The sequence below is a fragment of the Mytilus californianus genome, unplaced genomic scaffold (genome assembly GCF_021869535.1).
Source record: "Mytilus californianus isolate M0D057914Y unplaced genomic scaffold, xbMytCali1.0.p SCAF_12, whole genome shotgun sequence".
NCBI classification, from domain to species: Eukaryota; Metazoa; Mollusca; class Bivalvia; order Mytilida; family Mytilidae; genus Mytilus; species Mytilus californianus.
Window position 1 is genome coordinate 56,049,665 of NW_026262604.1, and position 17,447 is coordinate 56,067,111.

The window sequence follows — 17,447 nt, forward strand, 5'->3', positions numbered from 1 at the left end:
GATATAAGACCCGCTACAATTCAATATACAGACCATCTAGCGATTTTACTTAAGATAAATCATTGTCAAGGGGAGAAAGGAAAGGGTAATTTCAAATTAAACAATAGTATTCTTAAAGACGAATCATACAAAATGAAAATAAACACTTTAATAGATAAATATGACAAATTAAGAGACCGAAAAAGGTTTAGCAATCGTGTGGGATCTGTTTAAAATAGAGGTAAAGGAGACGACTAAAGGAGATGAACATTGTAAAATTAAAGCTACAAATAAAAGAGATGAAATTAAAGAATTAGAACAAGAACTAAAACTTTTGAATGAAATTCAGGATAATGTCCTTGATGAAAAGAAAAATAATAACATAATAGATTCAATAAAGACAACAGAAGAAATGTTACAAACTCTATATTCTGATAGAATTAAATTGGCACAAATAAGATCAAGAGTTAAATGGGAAGAAGGCGAAAAAAATACGAAATATTTTTTGGGATTAGAGAAATCGAGACAGACAAGAAAAAATATTACTGTATTAGGGACAGTGAAGGGGAAATAACTGAGGATCAAGGTAAAATATTCGGGGAGGAATTATTATGTGAATTTATATACGTCAACTAAGCCAGATTTTGGAGAAATTGAGAATTATATTGAAAATACAAAAATAAACAGCAAACTAACTACACACGAAAGTAATGAAATTGAAGGAAAGCTGACAATAGAGGAATGTACAAATTCTGTTTTCAAAATGAAACTTATCAAAACACCGGGTATTGATGGTCTTCCAATTGAATTTTATAGATCTTTCTGGTCCAACTTACAATATTTTGCTGTAGATGTCTTTAACCATTTTTATGGGAAAAAAGAATTGACAAATTCACAGAAACTAGGATTAATTACCCTTATTTACAAGAGAAATGACCCGTTAAATTTAGACAACTATAGACCAATTACTTTATTTAATGTAGATACCAAAATTATAGCATATTCTCTTGCACAAAGACTTAAACCAGTATTGCATAAAATCATTCACAGTGATCAAAACGGGTATGTATAAAACAGATATATTGGGTTTAATATTAGACAAATCCAAGATATTATAGACTATTCAGAAAAATTCATCGTAGACGGGGCAATTCTTTTTTTTAGATTTTTCAAAGGCATTTGACTCGTTAGAATGGGAATTTTTGTATTGTTCATTAAAGAAATTTGGCGTTCAGAAATCTTTATTGAAGTGGATAAATATTTTATATACAGATATAAAGGGTTGTATATTAAATAATGGGTGGATTTCAAGACCCTTCAGCATTGAGCGAGGGATCCGTCAAGGGTGTCCCGCGAGTTCTATAGTTTTCGTTATTGCTGTTGAAATTTTAGCCTGTAGATTAAGACAAGATAAAAAGTTTAAAGGTTTTCAAATCAAACTAGATAATAAAACCCATACTCTAAAGTAAAGCCAGCTTGCAGATGACACCACTTTATTTTTAGATTCAAAGCAAGAAGTTTCATTAACTTTGAACATTATCGAAATTTTCGGATCACTTTCAGGCCTAAAGCTTAATCGAAATAAAAAAGAGGGGATATGGCTCGGAAATTTAAAAACCTGTAAAGATAAAGTTGAAAACATTAAGTTGACACAAGAACCGATAAAAGTATTAGAAATATATTTTGGACTTAATAAAAATGAGTGTAAAAAATTAAACTTGCAAAGACAATACGAAAAATCGGAAAAAATAATTAAAGATTGGAATAAAAGAAAATTAACTATGTTAGGTAAAATAACTCTTGTTAAATCACTAATCCTACCAAATATAACCTATGTTGCATCAGTAACAGAAGTTGATGAAGAATCTCTCCCAAAATTTAAAAAAATAATATATAGTTTTATATGGAATAATAAACCAGAAAAAGTTAAAAGAGCTATAATAAGTAAAAATTATCTTGCCGGCGGGCTTAAAATGATAGACATAGATAAATATATAGGATCCATAAATATTAATTGGGTAAAAAGACTCATTGATAATGAAGACTCATTACCCAATTGGAAAGTCATACCAAAATGTTACTTAGACAGGTTTGGACAAGAATTCCTTATATTTAAAATGGACTTTAACAATACTAATCTAATCAATAAACTAAATGAAATTGTTCCAGAATTTTACTTAAAAATAATTATATCATGGATAAACTCAAAATCTGAAAAAGAATCAAATCGACTAACATATAAGCATATCAGACAGCAACTAATATATGGCAATAAGCATATCAAATTAAATGGTAAATGTCTTATTTTCAAAAATTGGATAAACAGCAAAAATTTTATTTGTAAATGACATAATTGATGATAAATGAAAAAATAATCAAAATAAGATTTTAGATAAACTATCTTGCCATGCTAATTGGTTTTCGGAATATTCTAAATTGATGAAAGCAATACCAAAACAGTGGTTACAAGAGCTCATAAAAGAAGAGTCAATCAAAACAAAAGCTGCTTTAAATTCAAGATAGAGAAGGAAAATGGTACCAATAAAAATATTTTCCTCGAAAGATATCTACATCTCGCTTTTAAATAAATATTATGAGAAAGCAATAGGATTTCAAAAATGGGACAGAATTCTAAATTTAGATAACAATACAAGGAAAAGAGAACAAATGCTGTACTTCATCTTTAACTATATCCAAGATAATAAATTGCGAATGTTAAGATGGAAATTTCTACATTACATTTTACCAACCAAACAATTACTTTTCTCTTGGAAAATAACTAAAACTCCTCTATGTAATATATGTAATGGCATTGAAGATTATGATCATTATTTTCTGACATGCTAATATCTAAAATCATTTTGGGATCAAATAAAACTAATACTTGACAAACTTAAAATAAGACATCATATAATATCACTGGCATCACTTTTGTATGGATATAAGATAAACGATACAAATTATTACAATATCAACGATTTTCTAACAATCATACTTTTTACTATATATAAAGTGTATTACATATCCGAGCAGAAAACAAAACAAATTAATGTGTTTGAAATTTTAAAAAGTGAACTTCTCCAACATTACGAAATATTGACAAATAAACAAGTCAAATATAAAAACTTCTACAATTTGGTTGCAGAAAAAATTAATCTATCTTCCTAACTAAGATTTATAATATATCATAGTAATTTCTTTTTATTCTGTTACACATTATTTATCAGCAAAACTGTATGTTGTGTACTAACAAGTACTAACCTTATGAAATGCTATATACTAACGTCAACGAGACCGGGATAAGATACAGGTACTTTATGTATCTCTAACAAATGTACATTTCAAATAAAATTATATAGAATTAAACAAAAAAAAAAAAAAAAAAGATTTCGTTTCTGATGGAGTCACAATTTCGTCATAATATGCAACGTGTCCATAAAAGGGAAAAAAACTACAAAAAGTATGCAGTTTTCTTTCATTATTTCTATTGTGGAAACATCGTGCGGAGCCAAGAAACAGCAAAATATTTTAAGAGAAGCTTGAGATAATCTCACCAAATATGAAGTTGTTTCTTGGGTGCTCACATACTTTGCCTATCGAAAATATACTTAAAAGGTGATGTTAAACAATGAAAATACAGACATTTTACATAAAAAAAAAATCCACTTTGTTTGGTGGCATGATTACTCGTTAAATGTGAAATTTGTTTTTATTTTCTGAACACCTTGTATCTGGGTGTAGTAAGGTGTAGTCAAGACAATTTTAAGAACATGTTTGACAACTATTAAATTTGCCATTATATTGGTCCAAATAAATTCCTTATTGCCACTACCATTATATATTTCTGAAAGAAGATAACTTTTGTTAATGAGATATCGCTTCATCGGAAGATACCAAGACCTTGTTGATAAATATTCCGTATAAACTTCACAAATAATACACGATGGTCTTAGAGTATATATCCTAGGTACTGACGTTCTTTATCATCTAAATTACGTATTTTAGTGTTCTTTTATTTGTCATTGTAAATTATTCCTTTTACTGTTTAGTATATTTTTGGTAATATTCATTTGACGTGGTTCGGTACTTCTACATCCCGTCATCGTGTTATTCTGGTATGGTAAATCTTTGTATTTTTGTCTTTCGTTTTGGCTAATTTGCTTTGTTTATATGCCTTTTTTGTTTTTCTTTGTGACATATATGTTTGGTTTTTTTTATAGTGATTAAGATTATAACACAATGTTGACTGTCATACCCCTATTTTTGACATTTTTACCTATTATGTCTGTTTGTTTTGTTTACACATTGTTATCAATATAATGGAATTTTATGCGACTGTCATACAAGTGAGAGGTTCAGCTAGCTATATAACCAGGTTTAATCCACCATTTTCTACATAATAATGCCTGTACTATGTCAGGAATATGATAGTTGTTATCCATTCATTTGATGTGTTTAAGTTTTTGATTTGGCCATTTGATTAGCGACTTTCCGTTTTGAATTTTCCTCGGAGTTCAATTTTTGTTATTTTACTTTTTGATATAAACTATCATTATTTAAAATCGTCGTTCATTAATATTTTGTAATACAAATAATTCGAGTTCATTTCAAGCGATATCCAATGCTTATTCGTTTTGAAACCTATAAATACAAAATGCATATTGTGTAAACGCGTAATTAATATTGCCCAGCTTTCTTTTATCTGTTTAGCGTTTGGCGGAATATAATATAATGATACGCCCGTCGCGTTTTCAAAGAATAAAGTTCAATAACTTCTCAATGTCATATCAGAAATTTATAAAAAAAAACTAAAGGGAGGTTATCATAATAGATATAAATCAGTAGACAAAGTTTAATGAAAACTGCTCAAAGCATTTTTCAGTTATTGTTCGAAAACTGGAAAATCCCCCTTTTTTTAATGAATAAAACCCCATAACTCGGAAACGTAAAATCTAAATTTTATAAAAATCGAAAGGACGCTCATGTCAACAGCTATAAACAATTCACCAAAGTTTCATGCAAACAGATTAAAGCGTTTTTGAGTTTCTTGCAAATTGCTGATAGAGTTTGTGAGTTATTGTCCGAAAACTGGAAAATCCTCCTTTTTTTAATGAATAAAACCCCAAAACTCGGAAACGTCAAATCTAAAATTTATAAAAAACGAAAGGGAGCACACGTCAATAGATATTAACAATTCACCAAAGTTTCATGCAAACAGATTAAAGCGTTTTTGAGTTAATGTCCCACATGTTGACGACGGACGGACGGATAGACGGACGGACGGATAGACGGACAGACAGACGGACGGACAGACGGACAATGGTATGCCATAATACGTCCCAAGAACGGGCGTATAAAAACTGTTAATTGTTCGAAAACATGTACAACGGATCAAGGGCTCTTTCTTTCCAGTTTTGTGAATTTGAAAGAATCACTTACGTAATTAACATGATAAAATCAGTTTTGTGGTTTTGAAAGAATCACGTCATCAAATCAGTTTTGTGAATTTGAAAGAATTCGCAATGGACAACGAGCAAGAAAATATATTTTTTCTATACGCAATTTTATTAGCAAGAAAAGTTATTTCGGCTTTTCATTAACGAGTATGGTATAGGTTTATGAAAATTAAAACACATTTAACTCTAATTTCCTTTCAAGTCTACCTGAAAGGCTAGTAACGTACGGAACATTGTGCAACAAAAAACGGATGAAAATATCTCTTTTCGTTTGAAAGTTGTGTTATTTTTAGGTAAAATATTGAAAATTGATTTTTTTGTTTTACATGAAACTGAAATATCTCAAAAAGTAGGTACTGATGGTATATTTGTCCTTGTACGTGTTGTATATTTCGATTAGGAAAACACACAAAAGTGAAAATGTATAAATGTACGGATTGCCGATTACGCTCGCCAAACTTGGTTAAAAAAGCTTTTTTCTTCTTAGTCAATTGATAAATTGTGCAACTTCGTTTTTTTCACATGCGCATTCAAAGAAACTATCAATATTAAGTTGAAAAAAATATGTACTAATTTGGATCGAAATCATGACAAATTTGATCAAAACCATGACAAATTTCTAGACACTTAACTGATCCATGTCAATCGCTTAACCAAACTATACCAATTTCGATATTTTGGTTATCCTGCATTAATTTCTTAAAAACAACAATTTCAATTTAGATCGTTTGACTTACAATATAGATTTAAATATTATATTGTTTTTTATTTGTCATTTGAATAGAACTGAAGCAGTAACCTAACTTATCCATGACATACTTGATTAAACTATGACAAAATCACTGTACTAAACGCTCCTCGATATGAGGAGGTTACTATCCGTGAACATAGGATAAAACTACAAGTTCATTATCAAGGCCGTTGGTCCCCATTGTCACTGCAAAATACCCAAATGGATCTATCACCTTTAGTGTATGAGTTATTGGTAAAAAGGTTTTTCAAAAACTGTCAATTGGGGTGGTCAAAATATTACACGGTTCCCAATAATGACCCAAACATTTCCCACTATTCAAACTTAACAGAAGTGGGGTATTCTTTCAGCTGTACAGGATATCTAAATATGCAGCCAAGTCTTGTCAGCATCGTCAGAATGAAATCTGAAATCCGGTACCTTTTTTGTAAAAAGTGCTGCGTTTTCTGCACATTAAAGATCCATTGTAACAACTCTTTGAGGTATCCCGTTTCAAGGCAAAAATTATGTCCTTATCTAATATACCCTTATTTTCCCATCGTTTTATTACTTGTTTCAAAGATGACGATAGATATCTCGTCCCCTCAAATGTGACCTACCGAATTACAGATATCACCGGATTTGTACTTAAATGAGCAACACGACGGGTGCCACATGTGGAGAAGGATCTGCTTACCCTTCAAGAGCAATAAGATCACCCCAAGTTTTTGGTGGGGTTCGTGTTGCTCAGTCTCTGATTTTCTATGTTAGTTTGTGTACTGTTGTTTTTCTGTTTGTCTTTTTCTTTTTTGGCCATGGAGTTATCAGTTTGTTTTCGACTTGTGAGTTTGAGTGTCCCTTTGGTATCCTTTGCCTCTCTTTTACTACCAATGGGTCAATGTCTCTGCTGGTTGACATTTTATCCACGAGGACATCATCCGCTCAGTAGCATAATATACCTGAACATACGAATATAAAATAGAATACTGGCTCGGACGTCGCCTAGTATAATAACGTCCGCAAATGACGGCACCATGGACACGGTGTCGTCTGATATGTCAGTTGTCCCCTTATCACCAGACAAGACAAATATCTCAAGTACGACACATTCAGATCATTATACAAATGACAACATCAATAATCCTTGTACGCAATGTGAAACTAAAAACTGCAAAACCTGTAAAATGTTAATAACAGATGATCATTTCCAAGCAATCTAACAAAGAAATCTTATTTTACCAGAAACTACGATGATCTGAATTTTATATCAACAAATCTCGTCTACGAATTAGAATGTAACCTTTGCAGATAGGTATATGTCGGTGAAACGAAAGGACGGCTTTATAAACGTATGTGCTGCCATATATCAACAATAATAAGTTGTAAATTTATGAGCTTCTACTTTTTATTTATAAATCTATAACGTTTTTTTCTATGTCGAATATAGCTTATGAATGGTAATACTTTTAAATTAACAAATATCAAAAATTACTATTTTCAAATGGTATTCACAAAAGATAGTTGCCGTACAATTCTGATATTGTCGTGGATTTTAAATGAAATAAAAGTAGAAGCAACTCCCATGCTATTACGTTTTTGGTCAATGGTAGATGAGCCATATTTTTTTATGCTTTGAAATAATTGGCAGGACAAAATTCTGTTCACGTTCGTCGTTCTTAGTACGTTCTTCTGCATTTTATTTCAAGTAGAATTTCGGTAACTACTAATCACAGATTATAAAAAAAAATCCTAACACTAACACTAACACTATGAGTACACTATACTGTAGGACTAGGATTTTTGTAATTAATTTTGAAATATAGAAATGTAATGTAAGGCTATGTCATGCAGCAATGCAACTATAAAAGATATTAGCTAAATGAAAGATTTTGTGCTTGAAATATTAGTTGTATGGAACGATTTACCAATTAAGTTCAAATTTATCTTTATTTCTCTAAGCTTTAGAAAATTTAATCGAACAAAATAATTGAGTGTATCAAATTTTAAGAAACATGTAGGGACTGCTTGTGTATTTCAGGGAAAATTTGTGAATGACCGAAGATGGCTTGCATAGGATATCTGTTTGAGATTTGTTTTATTTCTTACTGTTTATCGTAGGCGGACCTTATACTTGATTTGATTGAAATGTCATTAAGTACATGTAGTATACAAGGTTATATCTTAACAAACAACAAGTAAATTTCGTGTGAAATTCACCTGCTGCATTTTGTAACTGTTGAATCAATCTTGATGAGTGTTTTCATATAGATAGCCGACTATTGAGCAAACTTTTCAACCAATACCGTTTTGAACAGATGCAGCAGTATATATTTTGTCTAAAGGTTTCGTTAAAAAACGGACAATTTACAATGGTTGTAACAAATGACTCATGAAACACAGGTGCTAGTCAACCATCATCAATCGGTTAGTACTGGAAATATTGTACTTTAACATTCCTGCGCCCTCGAATCATAAAACAGAACTAAAACACTCAGGATAAAATGATTATGTGGGTTTTCACAACAAGACAGGAATTCGATTATTTTCCTATGCTAAGATATATAGAGTTTTGACTTTTTCCGTTTCAAACAATGAACCACCGATTTTGTCTTCATTGTCTTTCTTATCAGAAAAAAGCAATCACCATCACGTCAAGGGTTAATTATAATATGTCTCCGCCTGCAAATGCATAAAATCCGATTACTTCGATATTTTCTCTCCCGTTCATTTTTTTTAAATACGTTGTACAGTATTAGGCTTGACACTGTTGTTATCATCAATTTTATCTATATTTTCTTACAAGTTCTTGATGTATAGTGCACATGCTATGTACACGGTGTATATTCAGAATGCTTGTTTTCCGATTCAATCGCCAGTAACGCTTGTTTTCCGATTCAATCGCCAGTAATGCTTGCTTTCCGATTCCGGAAACGCATACTTTCCGGTATAACTAAAGAAAATTACAAAAAGGGTTGAAAGATAGGTTGCTGCAATCTTTAAGAAAATATCAAATTACAATTGCCTTAAATGACATTCATTTGAACAAAACAAATAACCATGTTTCCAATTTCATAATCTGCTGTTTCTTATAAATATTAACAATCTCATCCTTTATAAATCAATCTATTTAAACACTCTTTCTGTTTAAAGGTTTTATATTTGATGAATATACAACATAACAGACCACAACTGATTTAACATGTTAATCAGGTTTATTCTCCGTTTTCTTAAATTTGACTTGTAACGCTTACTATAAGATTTGAGGGTTGCAAGTTCTGTCGAATATAATATGTCCAAACATGTTTCATTGTAGCTATTGCTAATGAACGATCATTCAAAAAGGAGCCCGGTTGGGTGTTTGAGTTTTGCTATGATATATTATGATTTCAATCAATGAAGGAACACATATTTTGATCTTGGAGAAAGATAAAGTAAACAAATATTCTGATTGAGTTTTGTTGTCGTTTAATTTGATATTAAGTTTTCAGTATAATAAATAAAGATTTGATGCCTACCGGTCACGAAAATAAAATTTCAGAAGAAAATTGAAGAAATCAATCAATAACCCCATACGTGTCTCTTATTTTTCAACATTCCAGCCTTGATCGGCCTATTGGATATTTTCTTTTCCTTTTAATTTCGTGTTTTTAAATTCTAAAAGAAAGATATATTCATTTCCACATTTTCCATAAAATATATCAGTTACATTTCAATATGAATGCCGACCGATAGAAAATTTACGAATTGATAATTCTGAGAAAAAGGAGACCTGAAATTTCAGTAAAAAATAATCAGCTGACAGAAAAGAGACTAAGTGGACGTCTAATTGATACTTGTAATAAAAGGGATGATTCTGACATAGCAGCAACTTGCAAAGTCAATAAACTGCTGTCCACAGGCAGTTGAAAATAAACATTCTACTTCAAAGGAACACTGTGCATTAAAAAAAAATATTATTCTTCACGGTAACAAATTTCATCAAATAGACATAACAGGGAAATTTAACTGACTCGCTGCAATTTATTAATTTGAATAAAATACTCAGTTATGACTTCGAACATACGGATTTTTTTGAGATAAGTGAAAAACACAACAATGACGGAAAATTCGTTTGTCTTTGCTGAGATCTTTAAACATATATTTTGCATCGTCTCCTTTTAACCTTGTATGTCAAATACAACAAAAATGTGTTGAAAAATAAAATTAAATTGTAAGTCAATTAACAATCAAATCATGCAAATACTCACCAATATAAATTTTTGCCTCTTCTGAAAAATAGGAAAATAAAATTTTATTTTATTTCTTGTTGTTTATTAAATGATATTTGATTTATGATTGATTACGTTTGGTTTGGTTCAAAACTGAAATTCATTGAGACTTAAGCTTAGGAATATGAACTTGCTTGATTCTTAGATAAATAAGATGCATTGGAATGTGGTAAACGCGTTTGATGTTGCTTAAATGTATTTTCTAAACGTTGATATGAGAACATGACACATTAAGAAAATATGCATCCAATCGTCGTGAAGATTTACTAGAATAGTAAACCAACTATTGGTGACAATTACTAGAGTTATCTAAGTCATTTAACAATTTAGTTTACTGTAGTCTTTATTTTGTCAGCTTAAAAATAAGCTAAATCGGGAAAATCAATTCAATGTATCAAACTTGTAGTTAGGGACATGTTAGGAATGGTTTTGCTTTTCAGGTTGAATATTTTAGTGACCGTAGATGGTTTTTATATGACGTCTGCTTCAGATTTGACTTCTTTGTTGATTAATATCGTGTGTGCACCATATGCTTGTTTAAAATAGAGGTGTCATTTAAATAATACAAAAGAACAAACAAAACACTATTGAATAGGCGGTTGTTCCTAACAAGACAGTTATTCGATTATTCTTCTATGACAAGATAACTAGAGTGTAGACATTTCCCGTTTAAAAACAGACATCAACGGTACTAGGCGTTTTATCAGTGTTTTTTTCTTTTTTTCTTGTATGCAAAAACGTCAATTTACGTCAATGGATTAACTATAATACTTGGATTTAACCATTCCTGACGAATATAAATTTAGAAAAGTGCTTCGGACACATGGAATAGTTAAGTTTTGTTTTCATTTACTGACATTGGGTCAATACCACTTATGATGGCCTGCTAGTCCCTAAGGATGTCATAAGGTCAGTAATTAGTTATTTAATACTGGCATGAGTTATATTTTTTTTTAAATTAAGAAACTACTAAGAATCTTTTGTTGAAACTCCCTCAGATAAAACAGCCGAATTTTGGCTTTACTTTTCATGTCCTTATTGGTAGTATCGGTCCTAACGTTTGTACATATTTATACATTCTTAGTCATACAGGCATATTTTCGTTTAATCGTTCACGGTGAAGGCAATTCAAGAAAAACGCGCCGGACGCTTGATATGTATAAAGTGTGGGTTTTTTTTTTTCATTCGCGAAGGAGCAACATTGGCTTATTTTGTTAAATAGTGAAACCTGCATGTTCATGATTAATATTTTCTTATTGTATACTTTAAAATACACACCTGTTTATTCAGAAGTAAATTTGAACTTCTTTAAAATAAATGTTTGAATTTCGTAAAAACATTGTTGGTTTCTTCAATTTTTTTTTTTCATGTTTTTCAAACAGTGGCGACAGTGATCATTACATTAACAACAAATGACACGTTTGAGTCACACTGAGTTGCAACGTGTTGAGTAAAGTTGTAGCTTATGTGACCTTGCAGGCAATAAGTAGTAACTTTATGACCTACTACTTTTTATTCATAAATCTAAAACGTTTTTTGATGTTGGATATCGCTTTTCAATGATAATACTTTCAAATTAACAAATATTAAAAATACTATTTTTAAATGGTATTTACAAAAGATAGTTGCCGCAAAATTCTGATATTGTCGTGGATTTTAAATGAAATAAAGTAGAAGCAACTCCCATGCTATTACGTTTTTGACCAATGGTAGATAAACCATATTTTTTTGTGCTTTGAAATAATTGGAGGGACAAAATTCTGTTAACATTCGTCGTTCTAAGTACGTTATTCTGCATGTTATTTCAAGTAGAATTTCGGTAACTACTAATCACAGATTATAAAAAAAATCCTAACACTAACATTAACACTAAAAGTGCATTATACTGTAGATCTAGAATTAATTTTGCAATATAGAAATGTAAAGTAAGGCTATGTCATGCAGTCATGCCACTATAATATATATTGAAAGATTTTGTGCTTGAAATATTAGTAGTATGGAACGATTTACCAATTAAGTTCAAATTTATCTTTATTATCTCTTTGAGTGTATCAATTTTTAAGGACATGTAGGGACTGCTTGTGCATTTCAGGGAAAATTTGTGAATGACCGAAGATGGCTTGCATAGGATATCTGCTTGAGATTTTTTTTAATTGTTACTGTTTATCGTAGGCAGATTGAACTGTCATACAGTACATGTATTATACAAGGTTATATCTTAACAAACAACAAGTAAATTTTGTGTGAAATTCACCTGCTGCATTTTGTAATTGTTGAATCAATCTTGATGAGTGTTTTCATATAGACAGCCGACTATTGAGCACACTTTTCAACCAATACCGTTTTGAACAGATGCAGCAGTATATATTCTGTCTAAAGGTGTCGTTAAAAAACGGACAATTTACAATGGTTGTAACAAATGACTCATGAAACACAGGTGCTAGTCAACCATCATCAATCGGTTAGTACTGAAAATATTGTAGCCCATGTCACAAGTACATGCACTTTAACATTCCTGTCCCCTCAAATTATAAAACAGAACTGAAACACTCAGGATAAAATGATAAGGTGGGTTTTCACAACAAGACAGGAATTTGATTAATCTCCTATGCTAAGATATATAGAGTTTTGACTTTTCCGTTTCAAACAATGAACCACCGAATTTGTCTTCATTGTCTTTCTTGTCAGAAAGAAACAATCACCATCACGTCAAGGGTTAATTATAATATGTTTCCGCCTGTCAATGCATAAAATCCGATTACTTCGATATTTTCTCTCCCGTTCACTTTTTTTTAAATACGTTGTACAGGGTTAGGCTTGACACTGATGTCATCATCAATCTTATCTATATTTTCTTACAAGTTCTTGATGTATAGTACACATGCTATCTACACGGTGTATATTCAGAATGATTGCTTTCCGATTCAATCACCGGTAACGCTTGTTTTCAGATTCAAACGCAAGTAATGCTTGTTTTCCGATTCCGGAAACGCATATTTTCCAGTATAACAACAAAAATTACAAAAAGGGTTGACATATATGTTGCTACAATCTTTAAGAAAATATCAAATTACAATTGCCTTAAATGACATTCAATTTGACGGAACAAAACAAATAACCATGTTTTCAATTTCATAATCTGCTGTTTTTTTAAAGGTTAAATGAAAAATTAATTCGATTACACTAGAACTGCGTTGTATTGCAAAACAGACTTTGCAGCCAAACATATCCAAATATTAACAATCTCATCCTTTATAAATCAATCTATTTAAACACTGTATCTGTTCAAAGGTTTTATATTTGATGAATATACAACATATCAGACCACAAATGATTTAACATGTTAATCAGGTTTATTCTCCGTTTTCTTAAATTTGACTTGTAACGCTTACTATAAGATTTGAGGGTTGCAAGTTCATTCGAATATAATATGTCCAAACATGTTTCATTGTAGCTATTGTTTACATTAATGAACGATCATTTAAAAAGGGGCCCGGTTGGATGTATTGAGTTTTTCTATGATATATTATGATTTCCATCAATGAAGGAACACATATTTTGATCTTGGAAAATGATAAAGTAAAAAAAATATTCTGATTGAGTTTTGTTGTCGTTTAATTTGATATTAAGTTTTCAATATAATAAATAATGATTTGATGCCTACCGGGTACGAAAAAAAACTTTCAGAAAAAAATTTAAAAAATCAATCAATAACCCCATATGTGCCTCTAACTTTTCAACATTCCAGCCTTGATCGGCCTATTGGATATTTTCTTTTCCTGTTCCTATTTGCGTGTTCTTAAATTCTAAAAGAAAGATATATTCATTTCCACATTTTCCATAAAATATATCGGTTACATTTCAATATAAACGTCGACCGATAGAAAACTTACGAATTGATAATTCTGCGAAAAGGGAGACCTTAAATTTTAGCAAAAAACAATCAGCTGACAGAAAAGAGACTAAGTGGACGTCTAATTGGTACTTGTAATAAAAGGTATGATTCTGACATAGCAGCAACTTGCAAAAGTCAATATACTGCTGTCCACAGGCAGTTGAAAATAAACAATCTAGTTCAAAGGAACACTGTGCATGAAAAATGACATTATTATTCTTCACGGTACCAAATTTCATCAAATGGAAATAACAAGGAAATTAAACTGACTCGCTGCAATTTATTAATTTGAATAAAATACTCAGTTATGACTTCGAACATACGGATTTTTTTTAGATAAGTGAAAAACATAACAATGACGCAAAATTCGTTTGTCTTTGCTGAAGAATTTAAACACATTTTTTTCATCGTCACCTTTCAACTGTTTATGTAAAGTACAACAAAAATGTCTTCAAAAAAAAGATAATTAAATTGTAAATCAATAAACAATCAAATCATGCCAATACTCACCACTTAGTGTACTCTGTACTGCTGAAAATTAGGAAAATATTTTTTTATATTTAATATTGTTTATAAAATTATACTTGATTTAGGGTTGATTACGTTTGGTTTGGTTAAACACTCAAATTCATTGAGACTAAAGCTTAGGAATATGATCTTGCATAACTTCTAACAGTAAACTAACTATTGGTGACTCTTACTAGTGTTATGTAGTCGTTTACAAATTTAGTTAAGAGTAATTTTTATTTTGTCAATTTAAAATTAAGCTAAATCGAGAAAGTCAATTCAATGAATAAACATTAAGCTAGAGACATGTAAGGACTGCTTGCGCTTTTCATGTTAAATGTGTGAGTGAGCCAGGATGGCTTGTAAATGACGTTCGCTTGATATTGGTCTTGATTGTTAATTAATATCGATTGTTTGATTGTGCACCTTATGACTGTTTTATATAGATGTGTCATTTTAGTTATACAAAATATCTAACAAAACATTACTGATAATATTATCTTTTCTGAAAAATAGGAAAATAAAATTTTATTTTATTTCTTGTTGTTTATTAAATGATATTTGATTTATGATTGATTACGTTTGGTTTGGTTCAAAACTGAAATTCATTGAGACTTAAGCTTAGGAATATGAACTTGCTTGATTCTTAGATAAATATGATGCATTTGAATGTGGTAACCGTGTTTGATGTTGCTTAAATGTATTTTCTAAACGTTGATATGAGAACATGACACATTAAGAAAATATGCATCCAATCGTCGTGAAGATTTACTAGAATAGTAAACCAACTATTGGTGACAATTACTAGAGTTATCTAAGTCATTCAACAATTTAGTTTACTGTAGTCTTTATTTTGTCAGCTTAAAAATAAGCTAAATCGGGAAAATCAATTCAATGTATCAAACTTGTAGTTAGGGACATGTTAGGATTGGTTTTGCTTTTCAGGTTAAATATTTTAGTGACCGTAGATGGTTTTTATATGATTAATATCATGTTGGCAACATATGCTTGTTTAAAATAGAGGTGTCATTTAAATAATACAAAAGAACAAACAAAACACTATTGAAAGGGCGGTTATTCCTAACAAGACAGTTATTCAATTATTCTTCTATGACAAGATAACTAGAGTGTAGACATTTCCCGTTTAAAAACAGACAACAACGGTGCTAGGCGTTTTATCAGTGTGGTTTTTTTTTTCTTGTCTGCAAAAACGTCAATTTACGTCAATGGATTAACTATAATACTTGGATTTAACCATTCCTGATGAATATAAATTCAGAAAAGTGCGTCGGACACATGGCTTGGTAAAGTTTTGTTTTCATTTACTTACATTGGGTCAATACCACTTATGATGGCCTGTTAGTCCCTAAGGGTGTCATAAGGTCAGTAATTAGTTATTCAATACTGGCATGAGTTATATTTTTTTTTCTAAATTAAGAAATTACTAAGAATCTTTTGTTGAAACTCCCTCATATAAAACAGCCGAATTTTGGCTTTACTTTTCATGTCCTTATTGGTAGTATCGGTCCTAACGTTTGTACATATTTATACATTCTTGGTCATACAGGCATATTTTCGTTTAATAGTTCACGGTGAAGGCAATTCAAGAAAAACGCGTCGGACGCTTGATATGTATAAAGTGTGGGTTTTTTTTTCATTCGCGAAGGAGCAACATTGGCTTATTTTGTTAAACGTAATATTATCGTTATTTCTATGACACAAACTTGGCTAGTTTAAATAGTGAAACCTGCATGTTCATGATTAATATTTTCTTATTTTTTACTTTAAAATACACACTTGTTTATTCAGAAGTAAATTTGAACTTCTTTAAAATAAATGTTTGAATTTCGTAAAAACATTGTTGGTTTCTTCAATGTTTATTATTTTTTTTATTAATTCATGTTTTTCAAACAGTGGTAACTGTGATCATTACTTTAACAACAAATGACACGTTTGAGTCACACTGAGTTGCAACGTGTTGAGTAAAGTTGTAGCTTATGTGACCTTGCAGGCAAGAAGTAATAAATTTATGACCTACTACTTTTTATTCATAAATCCAAAACGTTTTTTGATGTTTGATATCGCTTTTCAATGATAATACTTTCAAATTAACAAATATTAAAAATACTATTTTTAAATGGTATTTACAAAAGATAGTTGCCGCAAAATTCTGATATCGTCGTGGATTTTAAATGAAATAAAGTAGAAGCAACTCCCATGCTATTACGTTTTTGACCAATGGTAGATAAACCATATTTTTTTATGCTTTGAAATAATTGGCGGGACAAAATTCTGTTCACATTCGTCGTTCTGAGTACGTTCTTCTGCATGTTATTTCAAGTAGTATTTCGGTAACTACTAATCACAGATTGTAAAAAAAATCCTAACACTAACATTAACACTAAGAGTGCATTATACTGTAGATCTAGAACTAATTTTGCAATATAGAAATGTAATGTAAGGCTATGTCATGCAGTCATGCAACTATAATTTATATTGAAAGATTTTGTGCTTGAAATATTAGTACTATGAAACGATTTACCAATTAAGTTCAAATTGATCTTTATTTCTCCAAGCTTTAGAAAAAATTAATCGAAAAAAATAATTGAGTG

The 17,447-nt window shown here is 30.5% G+C and overlaps 1 protein-coding gene across 1 annotated transcript in view; it reads right to left on the reverse strand.

The window, feature by feature from the left end:
* LOC127722050 (uncharacterized) overlaps window positions 1-17,447 on the reverse strand; it is a 275,032-nt gene that overhangs the window by 214,584 nt on the left and 43,001 nt on the right. Inside the window, exons 4-5 of the mRNA XM_052228896.1 lie at window positions 14,839-14,859; window positions 10,413-10,433 (exon numbers count right to left, since the gene is read on the reverse strand). Of these exons, the coding sequence (XP_052084856.1) occupies window positions 10,413-10,433; window positions 14,839-14,859 (42 nt within the window). The remainder of the gene's footprint in view (window positions 1-10,412; window positions 10,434-14,838; window positions 14,860-17,447) is intronic.